Source organism: Gracilinanus agilis, chromosome 4, assembly GCF_016433145.1.
Source record: "Gracilinanus agilis isolate LMUSP501 chromosome 4, AgileGrace, whole genome shotgun sequence".
NCBI lineage: Eukaryota > Metazoa > Chordata > Mammalia > Didelphimorphia > Didelphidae > Gracilinanus > Gracilinanus agilis.
The window spans coordinates 260,872,271-260,890,314 of NC_058133.1; the positions used below are offsets into that span (position 1 = coordinate 260,872,271).

Consider the following 18,044-nt stretch of genomic DNA (forward strand, 5'->3'; position numbering starts at 1 on the left):
AAAAAAAAAATCTTACTTTCTGTCTTAGAATCAATACTAAGTATTGGTTCCAAGGCAAAAGAGTGGTAAGGGCAAGGCAATCAGGGTTAAATGATTTGCCCAGGGTCACAAAACTAGGAAGTGTCTGATACTAGATTTGAACCCAGGATCTCCCATCTCCAAGCTTGGCTTTTTATCCACTAAGCCATCTAGCTGCCCCTGAAAATCATACCTTTTTTTTTTCTTCAAATAACTCTTGCCTTCTGTCTTGTAACCAATACAGTTTATTGAGTCCAAGGCAGAAAAGTGGTAATGGTTAGGCAGTGGGCATCAAGTGACTTGCCCAGGGTCACAAAGCTGGGAAGTATCTGAGGCTAGATTCAAACACAAGACCCCCCTTCTTGGTTTGACTCTCCACTGAGCCACCTAGCTGCCCATAATGATCTCTTAAGGTAATACACTACCTTTTACTAGAAATGTTTAAGCAGAAGCTGGATGGCCACCTGTCACAAATATTATAAACAATTCTTAAAAGATGTTTGAAGTTAGATTGGATGATTCTTAGATGCCTTCCAACTCTTAGTTCTTTGGGATAATTCAGTTTGATCAGAACATCCCATCACTGAGAAAAAACTTGGAGGTAAGAGCTACATAATCAAGGCTTCATACCATAGGCCAGTTGGCTCAATAGATAGAGAACCAGGCCTAGAGATGGAAGGCCCTGGGTTCAAATATGACCTCAGACACTTCCTAGCTAGGCAACTCATTTAACCCCCATTGCCTGATCCTAGCCGCTCTTGAATGGAAGGCAAGGGAGAAAAGAGAGACAGACAGACAGACAGAATAAAGAGAGAGGAAGGAAGGAAGGAAGGAAGGAAGGAAGGAAGGAAGGAAGGAATCAAGAAATCAAGAAATCAAAAAATCAAGAAAGAAATCAAGAAATCTTTTAAAAAATGTTGAAGTTTAATCAGGAAGGTGTTTGATTATACTTAGGTGTTCACATTTCTTTAAACCTTGCTCCAAACTATAGCAGCCTGGAACAGTGGATAGAGAACCAGGCAGAAAGACCTTTATACAATTCCCATCTCTAATCTATAACTCTGGTGTCAGAAAAGTCCCTGGTTTTTCTGTAAGACTGTGAGTTGTAAAGCAGGTGCCGATCTGTATTGGGAAAGGACATTTCCATAGGGAATTCTCAACATAATTGAAATCATAAGCTTTAAAAGTTTTAAATAAACTTTGCTCAAAGTCAATGGAATTCACAATTTTGTGAATCTGAAATTTTATTTGCAATTATCCTTATCTATCTATATGACTCCTATTATCTTTATAGAGTTAACACAGTAAATAAAGCACCCAGCCTGGAATTAGGAAGACCTAAGTTCAAAGCAAACTTCAGATACTTACTAGCTATGTGGGTCTGGGCAAGTCATTTAACCTCTGTTTGCCTCAGTTTCCTCATCTGTAAAGTGAGGATAGTAATAGCACTTACCTCCCAGAGTTGTTGTAAGGATCAAATAAGAGTAACTGTAAAGCTCTTAGCACAGTGTCTTGGCACTATATAAATAGTAGTTTGTTCATTTTTTTCAGGCTGGAAGTATTTTAATTGAATAAATGTCATACTTTAACTTGTATCATGTATATCAACACCAGTTATTATTATTATTATTATTATTATTATAACAAAATATTCTAATATATAATTTAGAGACTTTGAGCTCTAAAGCAGTGATGGCAAACCTTTTAGAGACTTAGTGCCCAAACTGCAACCCTCATGACACATGTGAGCTGCTCCCTTACCCCAGACAGGGGAGGGAGGAAGCACTCCCATTGGGCTGCTGGGCAGAGGGGCAGGTTGATGGGAGAAATGTCCTCAAGGGTGGTGGAGAGGAGGAGGAGAGTAGCCCCCTCTGGCATATTCACCAACATGGCTCTAAAGTCAGAGTATTAGAACTCTAAGTCATTTATCTACCTCACAAATAGTCATCAGAAATTGTTAGCTGTTCTTTGTTGGTATTTGTCATTTTAAAATATATTTTAGGGAGAAAGCATGATTAATTGGACCTAACACAATATCCTTGCTCTCTCTCAATTATCCACACCTGGAAATGTCATGGAGGTTATACAAGATCCATGTGGCAATAGCTAACTGAATTCCTGCCTAGGAAATAGCTTCTTTGGGACTGAGCTTGCAAATCCATATCTTGAAAGGGCTAGAGAACACAACAGTAACACTACAGTGGGTAATGGTCCTGGAATCAAGGATGTTCAAAAGGGCAGCTTGGTCAATGGCACTTCCAACCTTCAAGCAAGGCAATCATATCTCTATTTTCTATTATTAGTCTCATCTAACAGGTGAAGCAACTAAAGCCCAAAGATATGAAATAACTTGCCCAAGGTCCTGCAGTCAATGAGAAAGTTGGAACTAGAACTCAGCTCTTCTGGCTTCTAGTCGAGTATTGAACTATTTTGCCTCCTCCAAGAAAAGAAAATATGGGGGGAGGGGAGACAGGGAGAGCCTTAAAGAAGCTAAGGACATAGCATTGGTCAGGAGAAGAGGAAGAGGACAGTCTGTGATGGTGGCAAAGTGTGGGGAGGGAATTGCAGAGCCAAGATGGCAGTTCAGTGGCAGCGAAAGCTGAAATTGCTCTGACAATCTTTCCAAACCAATCTTTAAAAAGAGCTTCAAAAAGAGAGGAGTCAAAGTGTGAGGAGGGATTTTCCCATGGCACTAGTGATACAATAGCCTGACCCTTCCTAGCTTACCAATCTAGTTCCCTCTCCCAGTTCCAATGATACATGCCCACTCCTCCCTCCAGCCCCAGCCAAACTTCCTTTCTTTTGAGAATGGCTCATCTTAAGAAGAAAACAAAGACTTAGAGGAGAGGAAGGATTTTCTTTGCCAAAGAATTCAAAACACCTGGCAGACTCATTTTAATTTTGCTTTCTGGTCCCCATTTCTCAGAGAAAATAAAATCCAGTGAGTTGAAATCTTTCTAGAATGGGAGAGGCCACACACTAAGCAGATGTTGGTCATTTAAACCTTGGGATGAGTGAGTTTATCAGAATCTTTCCTGAGAAAAGACAACTTTATTAGAGAGTAGAGATCATAAATTTAGAAGGAGATTTGCCCAAGGTCACACAGTAAATGACAAAGGCAGGATTTGAACTCAGGTACCAACCCTATTTCCACTGTACATTACACCTCCACCTGGATAACAAGAATGATAGACAAATAAAAAATAAATAGATAAATAAACATAATAACATTTATATAGTGCTGTAAGATTAACAAAGCACTCTACAAATATTATTTCATCTTAGCCTCCCAAAGATGTTGAGACATAGCTATTATTATTAGAGGTACCTATTATCATAATAGGTACTATTGTTATATTTTGTGATTAAGGAAACTGAGGCAGACATACATTAAATGATTTGCTCATAGTCACCCAGCCAGTGTCTGAGGCCAGATTTAAATTTAGTCTTTCTTACTCCAGGTCCAGTGCTAGCTGGATGTCCCATAGTCGCATCAGATTCAACATGTTCAAACAGAACTCATTATCTTTCCTCCGAAACCTGTCTTTCTTCTTAATTTCCGTCAAGGGCGCCATCATCCTTCCAGTCACACAGATTCAGGATCCATCCTTACCTCTTCATTATATCACTCACTTCTCTATCCAACCAATTGATGAGTCCTGTTGATTCTACCTCAGCGCCTCTCCCAACCAATTCCTTCTCTCCACTCTCATCTCTACCAACCTATTTCAAGTTATCATCTCTTATGATCTTATTATCTTATCTTCTCTTGTCTGAACTCCTGCAATACTCTCCTAATGGGTCTCCCTTCACCCAGCCTCTCCTCTCTCCAATCCATTCTCTACACAGCTACCAAAATTTATATTCCTATAGCCTAGGTCTGACAGTGTCATTCCCCTGCTCAAGAAACGTCAGCGGCTCCCTGTTGGTTACGGGATAAAATACAAGTCCCCTCTTTGGTACTTAAAACGCTTCACAATCTGACTCTAGCCTATCTTTCTAGGCTCATTACACATTACTCGCATCCCCAGCCTATCTAAATTAGCCTGTTTGGTTTTTTCCCATATGGAGAATAAGGCTGATAGGATGGAGAGGCAGGGAAGATTTTGGCAGAATTATGAAGTGGGATTCTTAAGGAAAAAATGTTTGCTATCTTCAGAGTTTTGCCAAGAGCTGGCCCTGTGAGTAAGACAAAGCAAAGCAGGCCCTTACCACTCTTCTGCCTTGGAACCTAGGCTTAATATTGATTCTAAGACAGAAGGTAAGAGTTTAAAAATAAATAATTACATACATAAATAAGTGGCTCATGTAAAAGGTCTGGGATTCAGCTAGGTGTGTCTTCACTTTTCCCCTGGGGCAATCCTTTATGAAAATGAAATAGAGGCTCATGTCCAACTAAGCCAAGGAGCCAGGACCCAGCCTGATGCTCCTCCCAGCCCTCCTAGGGCGTCTGAGTCCCTCCTTGGCACTCCCCAGGGCCGGCTCCTATCTCTTACTTTGAGGTGCAGGTGGTCTGTCCAGGAGCCGATGACTCTGTACTCGGGGGTTGCGTTCCGAATCTGATACTGGTAGATGTCATAGCGCCCCGGGGCATCTCCATTCTCATTGAACGTGACCGGAGTCCCAGCAATACCTGAGGAGGTGGGGAAAGAATGGTTGGAATCTGGACCAATGGGGTACAAGTTGAGAAGGGAAAGAGCATTGGGTGGGTGCCTCCTTCGATTCTCGGACCTTAGAGTCATACATCTAGACCTGAAAAGGAACCTCAGAGGCCATCTAGTCCAACCCTCATTTTACAGATGAAGCTTGGAGAAGTGATTGGCTCAAGGACACACAGGGAGTAAGTGGCAAAGATGGGATTCAAACCCAGGTCTTTGGACTCCAGATCTATTGTTGAAGCACTGTACTTCTCAAGGAAAAGACCATTAAAGGGGGCAGCTGGGTAGCTCAGTGGATTGAGAGTCAGGCCTAGATACGGGAGGTCCTAGGTTCAAATCTGGCCTCAGACACTTCCCAGCTGTGTGACCCTGGGCAAGTCACTTGACCCCCATTGCCCACCCTTATCACTCTTCCACCTAGGAGCCAATACACATAAGTTAAGGGTTTAAAAAAAAAAAAAAAAAAAGAAAAGACCATTAAAGAACCCTTTCACTCCTGCTCACTGGCAGGGTCCAATGCAGAAGCCTCTCTAAACTCTAAGGTGCAACACAGAATTGGGAACCTCCTCACTAGCCTAGGAAAAGAGGGGGCTCTTCATTAGGATTTAATGGAATCCTCTTCCCGTATCCCCTCCCCACTAACCTAGTGGAACCCAGCATGCACCTGGTCTAGAAGGAAGACTTGAATGGCTGTCTCTCGGCTGCTCCGATCTTGTCTCATAGTTTACTGCATTTGATGGGCACCTGGAGTGATTGGCTTTGACACCTCCTGACATTCAATTGTGTGTGAGAGAGAGGGAGGAGGGGCAGCGGAGCTCGAGGAAGAAGGGAGGGAAGCCGGAGAGAGACGGTGTTCAGAGCTCCCATCCGCAGCCTCATTCAGTGCTTAGGCTCTAAGGGTCCCCGAGATCCCACCGCGCCGCTCCCTCGAGCCCCAATCTCAGCCCTGATGGGACAGCCCCACCTGAAAAATTGACGTTGCGAATGTACTTAAGCAGCTCCACGCCATCCACGGGGTCCATGCGGGGGCAGAGGCCCACCCTGCCAGGGCACAGGTCCCGATGCATGGCGTGCAGGGCATGGCCCATGGCATAGACGGCGTCGATCACAAACTGCACCTTCCCCTCCTGCTCATAGGATGAATCCTGCCCAATGCGCTCTCGATCTGGAACACAAAATGACCCCGGGGACCCGCGCTGAGACCCCCAAGAGCACCCAGCCCCCCTTCCCTCCCCTGCCCCATCCCCATTCCTAGTCCTCCACTTCCCCACTCACACACACCATCAGAGTTAGATTTCCATGCTTGTGAGTGACCAGACAGCCTTCTGCTTGAGGGCAAGAGACTGAGCCGTTTTTATCTTTGTATCCTCGGTGCCTTGAATATAGTAAGATCTTACTAAACGCTTGTTGGTTGCTTCCATGCAGTCTGAGACAGCAAATAACGGTGCCTCGGAGAGAGCCTTGGTCTGGGAGTCGAGAAACCTGGGTTCAGAGTCCCAGCTCAGTCACTAACTCTGGGTGTGACCTTGGGCAAATTGTTTTCTCTCTCTGGGGCTCTTTTCTCATCTCTCATGAGAAAGGACTGAGACAGATGCTAGTCCAATCCCTTTTTTAAAAGAGGAGGAAACTGAGGCAGAAATGGCTTGCTCAAATCTGGAAGTTAGCTACAGTCAAGATTAGAATCTCAGGGGGCAGCTGGGTGACTCAGTGGACTGAGAGCCAGGCCTAGAGACAAGAAGTCCTGGGTTCAAATGTGACCTCAGACACTTCCCATCTGTGTGACCCTGGGCAAGTCACTTGACCCCCATTGCCTAAAAAAAAAAAAAAAAAAGATTAGAATCTCAGACTCCCTGACTTCTAGTTCAGAGACCTCCATCTCCCACTGGAGCTACCTAGAGGAACAAGGAACAGAGCTGGTCCTCCAAATGCTGGTTTCCAACCTTTCAGTACTTTTAATTTGGGGGAAACTGAAGTGAATTGCCCAGGACCATACAATGAACTACTGGCATAGCCCAGAGTACTGACTCTTACTTTGTTCTGTTCCTGAAGTAGGATCTAAAGGGGAAAGCTCTACATTCTTCCAGCTCCCGTTCAGGAAAGATTCTTCTCAATTCAAATTCATCCTTAAACGTTTCAAATTCTTTGCAAACTGGCTCCAACCTATTCTTCCAGGCTTTTATATCCCGCTCCATGCACACTGGACCATCCAGCCAACACAACCTTTTTTTTTAATACATCACACTCAATATTACACTTCCTTTCCCTGTACCTGGATCTCACCTCACTCTCTCCTAACCCTTACTTCAGCCAGCCTCTAATTTCTTTCAATGCTCAGCTCAAACACCATCTCCAAATAGAATGTCTTCCCTAATTCCCTATTATTCATTTCATTTGAATTCATTTTAAAACTGAACAGCTAGGGAAGTTACTTTATATTTACTTAGAGGAGGCAGGATGGTATGGTGGTTAGTAAGCTTCTTGGAATCAAGGTCTGAGTTCTAATTCTGCCATAGGTACTTTTTAGAGGTATGACCCTGGGCAAGACATTTAACATTTCTCAGCCTCAGTTTCCAATTTGGTGCCATGTTGTCCTGATGGATGTCTGCCTTATATGGCCCACTATTTTATTTAGGCTCCAGCCATATTTAATTTTATTCTCTACTCTGCAACCACCTTTTCTCCAGTCATTTTTTTTCTAGGAGTGTACCCTCAACTCTTCCTTATTTCCTTTCCAGGTAGAAACCAGTTGGAAACTCTGACATTGAAACAAGTATGTCAGTTTACTCCCCTATAATTTTCTAGACCACACTATGCCATACTAGCCACCATTTCTCTTTTGTGTATTAGCCTTCCTTTACTAGAATGTAAGTTCCTTGAGGGTAGGAACTGTCTTTGCTTTTATATTTGTGTATACCCAGCCCTAAGCACAGTGCTCGGCAAGTGCTAAGTATTCAGTAAATGCTTTTTCATTTATCATTCTGTTTCCACATCTCTAAAATGGGGATAAAAATGACTGCTTACCTTACGGGATTGTTATGAGAAAATATATGCAAAGAACTTTGCAAACTTTAGAATACTATATAAATGTTTGTTATTATTATTACTTTTGAATATATTTATGTAGCATCTCTTCCAGGATCACTTGTTCAACCTGGACTTGAATTCAAAAGGTTGGTTTGAGACCTCAAAAAGGAGGCTGCTTCCTCAAGTTCAAAGAGTAATCCTGTGAGTCACTACTAACTGGGCCCCCACCTGTATGCTTCTCATTGGCAATCAGGCAGTAGATTCAATTAAATGCTTACAATAGATACAATAGACAATAATAAAATGATAAAGAAAGAAAATAATAAAGCATTTCCCTCAGAAACCTGAGCCACTCTCTCCCACAAAAGCACCCAAAGACTTGGAGGAAAGAGTGAACATGAATTTCAAGTACAATAGAGGGAAAACATGGACTCGAGGCAACTGTCATCTCTTAATAATAGTGCTTCAATGTCCTATCTTACTTAGGAGAGTCCTCATGAAATTTCCAGTGGCACAGAGATCAGTGGGCTTCCCTGCTAGGTTGGGTGGGCTGAGCATAGGGCATGGAGTCTTCAATAGACCAGCAGTTCAGCTGGGTTTACTCATTACAGAGCACAGAGTTTCAGATGGATGGGTCAAGTGGCCAGAGGAAGTCAGGCAGTTTGTGTAATCACTGATCTCTCTATTCAGAGCATAGTTCTGTCAGTTCAACCAATCAATTTCCCACATTCATTTTGGGGTCTTCTGTACATAGGTGTCTAGGGGCAAAAATATGAAGGTAATCTGGATCCCATAACATATTAACCATTTTTGCTGCCTTTTTCTTAGGCAGTTGAGCTATTCAAGTCTTGAGCCCTTTCCAAGGTTTTGAATGCTTCTGATACACATCTAGAAGTTCTTCCCATTTACATTAACTCTCTATTCTGATCTTCAGTCTTGCTGATGACTAACGGGGGCATACCCCAACATACTTACATGTATCCATGTTGTCTCCTACTTCCTCAGCAGAATGTAAAACTGGGACAATTTTATTTTTATCTTTATATCCCCAGTGCCAAGCTGAATGCCAGTAGGCTTGTTGATTAATGAAATACAATCAGAGGTGTCAATCAATAAAATTTGTTATTTTATTTTTTGTGCTAAGTACTGTCAAATAGTACTTTGGAAAGAGTCATGGGCTGGAAGTCAGGAGACCTGAGTTCAAGTCCCAGTTTTGTTATTAATTCACTGTGTGAACTTAGAGAAGTCACTTTCTCCCTCAGTTTCCTCATGTGTCAACTCACAAGATTAGATTAAAGAGCTTTTTTTTGTTTTAACCCTTACCTTTCATCTTAGAATCAATACTGTGTATTGGTTCCAAGGCAAAAGAGTGGTAAGGGGTAGGCAAAAATCGTTTCTAACATCCAATTTAGCTCTAAAGATCTATGTTGCTCTTTCTTTTTCTTTCTCTGTCTTTTTCTTCCTTTCTTTCTTTCTTCTTTCCTTCCTTCCTTTCTTCCTTTCTTTCTTTTCTTTCTTAAAGATCCTTATTTTCTGTCTTATATCAGTACTAAGTATTGGTTCCAAGGCAGAAGAGCAGTAAGGGCTAAACAATGGTGGTTGAGTGACTTGCCCAGGGTCACACAATTAGGAAGTATCTGAGGTCAAATTTGAATCCAGGACTTCCCGTCTCTCTGGTTCTCTATCCATTGGGCTACCCAGTTAAATGCCCAGAAGGCAGGGAATAGAGTCACTTTGCTCAAATATTCTTCCAACCTGCTGCCCCCCAAATCCTTCTGTCCCTGCCCTTTTTTAGCATAGCTGTGCTCCCCTTTATCAGTTATATATACATGCTCCCCTCCTGCCAGGTCTGGCAGAGGGACTGGCTGGGCGGACACAGTAATTACTCGAGACAGCTGCCTGCCTCTCTCTGTCATAACCCCTCTTAATGGGTTCAGAAATATGTTAATCATTTAGCAAAAGACACCGATTAATGTAGCACACTGGTAATTAAGGTGGAGGCGAGGCCCCCTGTGGCAGGCTCAACAACGAGGCTGACAGGGCAGAGGCTCCAGGTCCCAAGGACAAAGAAGACTTCCCAGGATGAGATCCAGAGTGCCAAGAGTCTCATTACCTGCCAGGGGGTTGAGACTGAACACAGAAGAAGCCTAGATTCTCTGCGGGCGTAGGTGGGAGTCCTAGGAAGAGGGTCCTAAGAGACAGGGCCAGTGGTGAGAGATACCAGAAAAAAGGTGTGAGATTGGCCTCCAGGTATTTCCATTGGTTTGACAAAGCAAAGAGGCAAAATGCAAAAAACACCAGGCATTTTCAGTTGACTGAAAGCTTCATCCCACCATCAGTCAGCCATAGGACTTTTGTGGCTGTTTGACGGTTTCAATTCTATCCAACTTTTTGTGACTTCTGTGGGGGTTTTCTTGGCAAAGATACTGGAGTGGTTTACCATTTACTTCTCTAGTGTATATTACAGATGAAGAAACTGAGGCAAATAGAGTTAAGTCACCTGTCCAGGGTCATGGAACTAGCAAATGGCTGAGGCCAGATTTGAACTCAGAAATAGGAATTTTTCTGACTCTAGAGCCCAGGACTCTGTCCACTGCACCACCCAGCTGCTCTTGAGGTGCAACACTACTCATACAATAATATAGCTATCATGCCCCTGTATACTTCCCACCCAGGAGTAGGAAATAGAGTGTTTCTTCACAAGTCCCGACTAACTAAAAGAACACTGTTACCCACAATTCAAATAGCCATGATGGACGTGGCCAGTTCAGTTGTGTTTGACTCTTCATGACCCCATTTGAAATTTCCTTGGCAAAACTAGTGAGGTGGTTTGCCATTTCTTTCCCCAGCTCACTTTACAGATGAGAAAACTGAGGTCAACAGGGTGAAGTGTCTTGGCCAAGGTCACACAGCTAGGAAGTTTCTGAGGTCATATTTGAATTCACGTCTTCCTGACTCCAGCCACAGGACTTTTGTTGCTGTTTGACAGCTTTAGTTCTATCCAACTTTTTGTGACTTTTTTTTTTGGCAAAGATACTGGAGTGGTCTGCCCGGACAGAGAACCATAAAATATGAATTAAGCTTCCTGAGGGCAAGGATCATCTTCATTTTTTATCTTTGTATCTCAAGCGCCTAGCACCATGTATGACACCTTGGATGCACTTAATAAATGCTGATTCAATTAAGATGATCATCAATTGAAAGCTAGACGAGACCTTAAGAGTCCATCTGGTCTGACCCTCTCATTCTGCAGATGGAGCTGTTGTGAGGAAGATTAGTTAATAATAGTGTTGGACCTAGCAGGAAGGGCTGGAGCATTCCAAGATGGAATGAAGCAGCTTGTGCTCTGAGAGAGACTCCATTAGTGGTGGGCACAAACTGTTGCTAGCACTGGGAGATCTCAGAGTTAAGGACACCCTGCATGCATCCTGATTCCCTGGGATCCTGAGTGGTGGTGGCTTTCAACAAGTGGACAAGACCTGCAGAGCTGCACCAAGTGGAGGAGGAGTTTGGGATCTGGTGGACAGCATCTCAAGCACACTCTCTCTACTTGGGTACCTTGGACCGCCTTGGCTTTTGGCATCCTGTGATCATCTGTGGAGTGCCATGAGAACCCTCAAAGTCACCCTCAGGCCCTTTAACCGTGCTGGTCAAACCTGGCTGAAACCAGGTTTGAAGCAGCCTTCTCAGTGACTCCAGAACTGCTCCTTTGAGCCCTGCCTGGCCTAGGTCAATTAGAATTAGAGTAGACAAGTCCTCCCCTTGCCCCTGTGATTTGCCCTTTAGGGTTTTAAGTGCAGAATCCCCTATCCCACCTGTATTTAGTTAATCATAATTAAACTGTTTAAAACTTACCTTGCCTGCTGGTTCCATAGACACTGGCCTAGGGTGAGCAGGGTGACAGTTGGGGCCAACTGCCATTCTTGATTCTTGGTCTCCCTATCCTGGCTGGTCCTGTCTCTCCTTCAACCCAGTGTGTGTACCCACAAACCAATTAGGTCACATTTTACATCTCTGGTGCCCCATCTTTTTACAGAGCCCAAGGAGGTGAAACCTCTTGCCATCTCCACAACTAGTATACTCTGGGGGCAGGGTCTGAACCAAGGTCTTCCTGACTCAGAAATCTCTGATCACTTGAATTGAATTAAATGATTCAAGGGTGGGCAGTGAAGGAGCTCAGAAGGAGCTCAGGATATAGGGAGTATTCAGCCTGGTGTAAAAAAGACTTGAGAAGCTATTAAGTAATAATTATATAAAGGTCTACTTGGGAAAAGACACTTCCTTCCTCAGTTTTTCTTTTCTGCAAAATGAGGGGATCGGAGCTAGATGATCCCTAAGAACCCTTCCAGACCTGACATGATCTTCCATGATTGCCCTGTGTCTTCATAGGGAGAAAACATGATACCAAGAAAACCCCATGGATAGCTATAGTCCATAGGGTCACAAAGAGTCAGACATGACTGAACAACAGCAAAAGGAAACATATCAGGGCAGCTAGATGGCATAATGGGTAGAGTCCTGGGCCTGGAGTAAAGAGAACCTGGGTTCAAATCTGACCTCAGACACATCCTGCAAGTATGTATGACCCTGGGCAAGTCACTTAACCTTCATTGCTTAGCCCTTGCCCAACTGTCTTAGAGTTGTTAGAGAAAAAAAGTAAGGATTTAAAAGAGATAAATAGATAGATAGATAGACCGACAGACAGACAGAGAAACAGAGAGATAAAGATGGAGATATCCAAAGAACCCCAGGGAAGGAGTCACACTCAATATCTTTCAGTAATGTATTCTACTCTTCATCTTCACATATCATGGTAGAGTGGAAAAAGCACTGGGCTTGGGCCCAGAAGCCCTGGGTTTTTAACCCTGTTCTTCCCTGTTCTGTATTAGCTCTGTGACCCTAGATAAGTAATTTCATTTCTAGACCTCTGTTTCTTCCTCTGTAAAATGGGGATAATCATGCTTATCTACCTCACAGAAAAGCTTTGAAGAAAAAGCTTTGTAAACTTTAAAGTATTACATACATGTGTGTTAGCATTTCTATGCCTAATCCACATTCAACTTGCTGCATTTGAACAGACCCAGAGTGTTACAGCCCAGCCCAGAAGACGAGGCTGGGAGTTCCTCTAGTCTGCCAAACCCCCAGGGAAGGAGATGTTTCAGAATCCCCCAGCAATGTCTTATCTCAGTTTGAATGCTGCAGGCAACCTGCCAGGGGCATCCAGGCAGGCACAGCCTACAGTGAATATGATCTGGCCTTGGGGACAGGAAAATACAAAGACATAAGCCCTGCTTGAAATCCATGGGAAATCGTACTGGTTTTAAAATCAGAAGACCTGAGTTTGAATTGCATTTATCAACAGCGTGATCCTTGTAAGAAGTCATGGTCTTCTTGGCCTCTACTTACCCTTCTGAAAAATGAGGAGATTGGGTTAGATCAGGGGTCCTTAACCTGGAGTCCGGGAACTTTTTTTTTTTTTTTTTAATATTCTGACAGGGAGCAGTCAGGTAGCTCAGTAGATTGAGAGCCATGCCTACATAAGGGAGGTCCTGGGTTCAAATCTGATTTCAGACATTTCCTAGCCGAGTGACCCTGGGCAAGTCACTTAACTTTCATTGTCTAGTCCTTAAACTCTTCTGCCTTGGAAGGCAGAATATTGCCAATACACAGAAGGTAAGGGTTTTTAAATATACACTTTTTTTATATGTGTGTGTGTATATATATATATATATGTTCTAATAGTTATATTCTGATATGATTGGCTTCTTTTGTAACTCTATGCATTTTATTTTATGCATTTAAAATATTCTGGGAAGCAATTCATAAGCTTCACCAGGTTGCCAAAGGGGTCCATTGCACAAAAATGTTAAGAACCTCAGCTCCAAGACCCTTTCTCTCAGTTTCCCTCTTCTCTGCTTTGCCCACAAAGAAGGGCGTTATCCTTAACAACCTTTCTGAAGTCATAGGCTCCTTTGGCTGTCTGGTAAAGCCAACATACTCCTCAGAACCATGTTTGTTACTTATAGTCATAACTGAAGGAAATGCTCAATTTTAGTTAGAGGTAAGAGAAAATAACAGTGCAATTTTCCCCTCATGCAAGGATCCCCTTATATCTATCTCCTGTGGACCCCAAATTTCCCAAATTAAGAAATCCCTCAAGGAGAAGAGAGGAACATTCATTCATTAGAGGCAGCTAGGTGGTACAGTGGATAGAATGATGGATCCTGAGTTAAGACGACCCGAGTTCAAATCCAGCTTCAGACATTTAACTACCCATGTGACTCAGGGCAAGTCACTTAACCTGTGTTTGCCTCCAGCTTCAACTGCAAAATAGGGATGCTAAATATCACTTATCTCCCAGGGATGCCGAGAATATAAAACAAGATGCTATTTGCAAAGCACTTAACCCAGTGGCCAGTACATAGTAGGCACTATATAAATACTTATCCCCTTCCTAATCTGCAAGAACTCTCTCTCAGAGATCTCTGGCAGGAAGAAGCTCAAGATGAGGAGAAAGGGAGGGGAAGAGAACAAGCATTTATTTTTAAGCACCACCTCTGTGCTAAGAACTGTACTAAATGCTTTCTACAAATATTACCTCCTTTCATCCTCACAACAACCCTGAGAGGCAGATGCTGTTATTTTCCCAATTTTACAGTTGAGGAAAGTGAGGCAAATAGATGTGAAATGACATGCCCAGGATCACATAGATAGAGTCTTAAGATGAATTTGAACTCAGATCTTCTGTCTCCAGACCCCGTACCCACTTAGGAGACACAATTGTATCTGGCACTGGCACAGCATCTGGGTTTGCCAATTCATGGGTTCTCTGGGGGAATCAAAGGATCATAGATTTGGAGTGCTAATGTTAAAGGAATCCAGTCCAATGCTATCAAATTCAAATAGAAAGGAATCCCTGTAGGCTTGTGTATTGACTTAGAAAACCACAAATTAACATGATCTATGTTGTATTGCATGTTTATTTATTTGTAAAACATTACCCAATTGGACATTGACTCTTCTAATCCCGTCCAACCTAAGTTCTCTGACTCTAGTGTCCTTTCCATTGGACCAGTCTCTGAGGATAGTGTGGATAAAGTACCTGGCTTGCACTCCTAAAGACCTGAGTTCAAATCTAGTGTCAGATCATTAATAGCTATAAGACCTTAGTCAAGTCACTTAACATCTGTCTGCCTGATTTTCCTCAGTTGCAAAATGGGGGTAATAGTAGCATCTATATCCCAGGGTAGTTGTGAGGATATGATGAGCTAATATTTGTAAAACTGCTTAACACAATGCCTAGCACAGAGTAGGTGCTTCATAAATGTTTGCTCTCAGAGGTTGAGTCTGAATTGAAAGTTCAAGAAGGCTTGTCCCACTGTGAGTGTCAGAGAGGGCTAGTATAAAGACTTGCTAGTCTCCTATTACTAACTAATCCCATCAATTCTGACCCTTCTTTTCCCTGCCTCAGAGTGGGCTCCATGAAACCATTGAGTAATTAATCAGTGGTATAATCATAATTTGGGCAGCTAGGTGGTACGGTAGATAGAGAGTGCCAGGTCTAGAATTAGGAAGACCTGAGTTCAAATGTGACCTCAGACACTTACTAGCTGGGTTAAGTCGCTTCACCCTGTTTCCCTCAGTTTCCTCATCTGTGAAATGAGCTGGAGAAGGAAATGGCAAACCACTCCAGTATCAGATACGACTGATTGGCAACAACTGACGAATCATAAGCCACCCTTCCTTACTGCTTTAGTGCATTCAAAGCACTTCCCTCACAACCTGGAGATCCTGCTACCTAGGAGGCAGGTCTTACATTCATCATCGCGTACCCATTTTATGGATGAGGAGACTGAGGCACCGAGAGATGAACAAATTTGTCCATAAACAGATACAAGTGAGAACCAGGGCTTCAAACTCATGTCTCCTGACCCGAAGCCGTGTTCTCTTTCCATCACACCAGACCACAGGCTACCCCACCACATCCTCTCTCTCTCCCTCCCTGGCAACTTGTTCCTCCTTCTCCCCCACCTCCTCCATCCACCCCCTCTCCCAACCCTCAGTCTCTCACTTCAACCCTGGTGAAATTTTGACTGCAACTCCTATTCTTCAGCTCCAATTACAACTCTTATTCCATACTGATGAGAGAGTGAATTATTAATGAGGCAGCCAGCGGCGGCAGCGGCAGCATCACAGGATGGAAGAGGGGGGAGGGAGTTGTTCTCTTTGCCAGCCTCGCTGGGTAATCACAGTATTTCTAGAATCCTTTACAGTTTACAGGGAAAGCCTTTCCTCAGAGCAGCCTCATGGCAGGGGGAGGGAGGTGTAAATGATCCTAGGATCAGAGATTGAGTGTTGAAAGGGACCTCAGATGTCAGCAAGTTCAACTCTTTCATATTAAGGAAGAAGAACCAAGGCCAAGAAAGGGTGGGAGACTTGCCCAAAGTTACACAGCCGATAAAGGTGGAAGACCCAAATATTCCTGATTTTCAGTTGGATACTAGATTTACTACCTAGTACTGCCTCCCTATTTTACAGAAGAAGAAATCAAGGCTTAAAGACAGAGAAAATCACTCATCCAGAGTCATAGGGCTCTGATCTGAGCTTAGATCTTCTTCGGTGCTTTCTGCCACCCCCATGGTACCAAGGCAAGAATCCCAAGCAAAGATTCCAATGCCATCCTGGTTAATTGAGAAAAAAACCCAAAGTATAGATTTTGTTGTCATTCAGTCATTTTTCAGTGGTGTACAATTCTTTGTGGCCCCATTTGGAACTTTCTTGGCACAGATACTTAAGGAGTTTACCATTTCCTTCTCCAGTTCATTCAACAAACAGGGAAACTGAGGCAAATAGATGAAGTGATTTGCCCAAGATCACACAGCAAGGAAGTATCTGAGGTCAAATTTGAACTCAGGCCTTCCTGACTCTAGGCCTGATGCTCTATGCGCTATGCCATATAGCTCCCCCAAAGCATGGCTAGTTGATGATGAATCCAAAGCATCATCTTGGTCCAGGAAGCTCACATATCACCTTGACCTCTTGCCAGCACTGGCCCTAAAATGAGTTGGGCCTTTTCCGGCTTTGGAGACCGATGCTTCCTTGATTTTGGCAGAGGTGTGCATGACTGATGGACACAAAATGAGCTAAGGATCATGAGGCATAGCCTTGGCTTGTTCTAAGAGAAGGTTCTCTTGGATTGGAGAAGGGGCAATAATTGGGAAGTAATGACAATGTTAAAAAAAACTGGAGCATCAATAAAATATATATTTTTTAAAGATTCTCCAGCTCTTGCTGAGTAGGGCGTGCTTTCCTCAGAAAACCACGTGGTACTTATTGGGTGAAGGATATCTAAATGGCAAAGTTAACAAGTACTAAATGATAGAGTTGAGATGTTCAAGGAGAGGATGACAGCTGGGCTCCTAGCAAGCAAATCAATGTAAATGGTTACAATAATAAGAATAGCTCATATTTTTACAGCACCTGGCTGTTACAAGGCACTTGACATATATTATCTCATTTGATCATCACATCAAGGGATGTAGCCCAAGTATTATCATCCCTATTTGTCAGATGAGGAAACTGAGGCTCATACAGTTGTTCCATGGTCATACAACAGGTAGGCAAAAGAGCCAAGGCTTAAACCCAAGAGTTCCGACTTCTAAGTTCAGTGCCCTTTGCAAATCCCTCATTATGAAAATTGTCACCCCTGAAAGAGATGTGGGAGTAGTTTGGTGGAGGTGTGAGTAAACTCTTCTTTCCCCATTAACATCGAGATCCTAACTCTTATTAGAAGGATCAGAACCTTCTCACCACCCAGCCATGGTCCACCTCCTTCATCAATCTTTGCCCTTCCAGCTTTCCTGAATCCCTCTTTCATGTTCCCTGCATCGTTGCTCCTCTTACAAGCCAAGGAAACCAGAACAATTGGTTGGGACTCCAATCTCTACCCTCCTTCACCTACCACCTTAATGGAAGCCTCCAATGCATCTCACAAGAAGAGTGATTGTCACTGGAAAGCTCAAGATTGGTTCATTTGGAGGGTCCTAAAACATCTGACTTCAAGATTCCTTAGATCCCTCTGACCTAAGAAAAAAAGGCAAGGCCTCAGAAAACATTGTGACATAAGGTGATCATCCATCATCACTCAGCTTTTGGTGGTCTTTTGGTGGTCTCTTGTGGCCAAGACCTTAGGAAGACTGATCTGTGGCTCAAAGCATAAGCCTTAAAAAAAAAAACAAACAAACAAACAAAACCACTTACCTCCTGTCTTAGTATCAAATCTAAGACAGAAGAGAGACAAGGGGGTTAAGTGACTTGCCCAGGGTCACACAGCTAGGAAGTATC

General features: G+C 43.2%; 1 protein-coding gene across 1 annotated transcript in view; it reads right to left on the minus strand.

The window, feature by feature from the left end:
- Positions 1-18,044, minus strand: part of GRM4 (glutamate metabotropic receptor 4) — a 431,343-nt gene that overhangs the window by 176,531 nt on the left and 236,768 nt on the right. The window contains exons 6-7 of the mRNA XM_044675279.1: positions 5,641-5,841; positions 4,515-4,651 (exon numbers count right to left, since the gene is read on the minus strand). Of these exons, the coding sequence (XP_044531214.1) occupies positions 4,515-4,651; positions 5,641-5,841 (338 nt within the window). The remainder of the gene's footprint in view (positions 1-4,514; positions 4,652-5,640; positions 5,842-18,044) is intronic.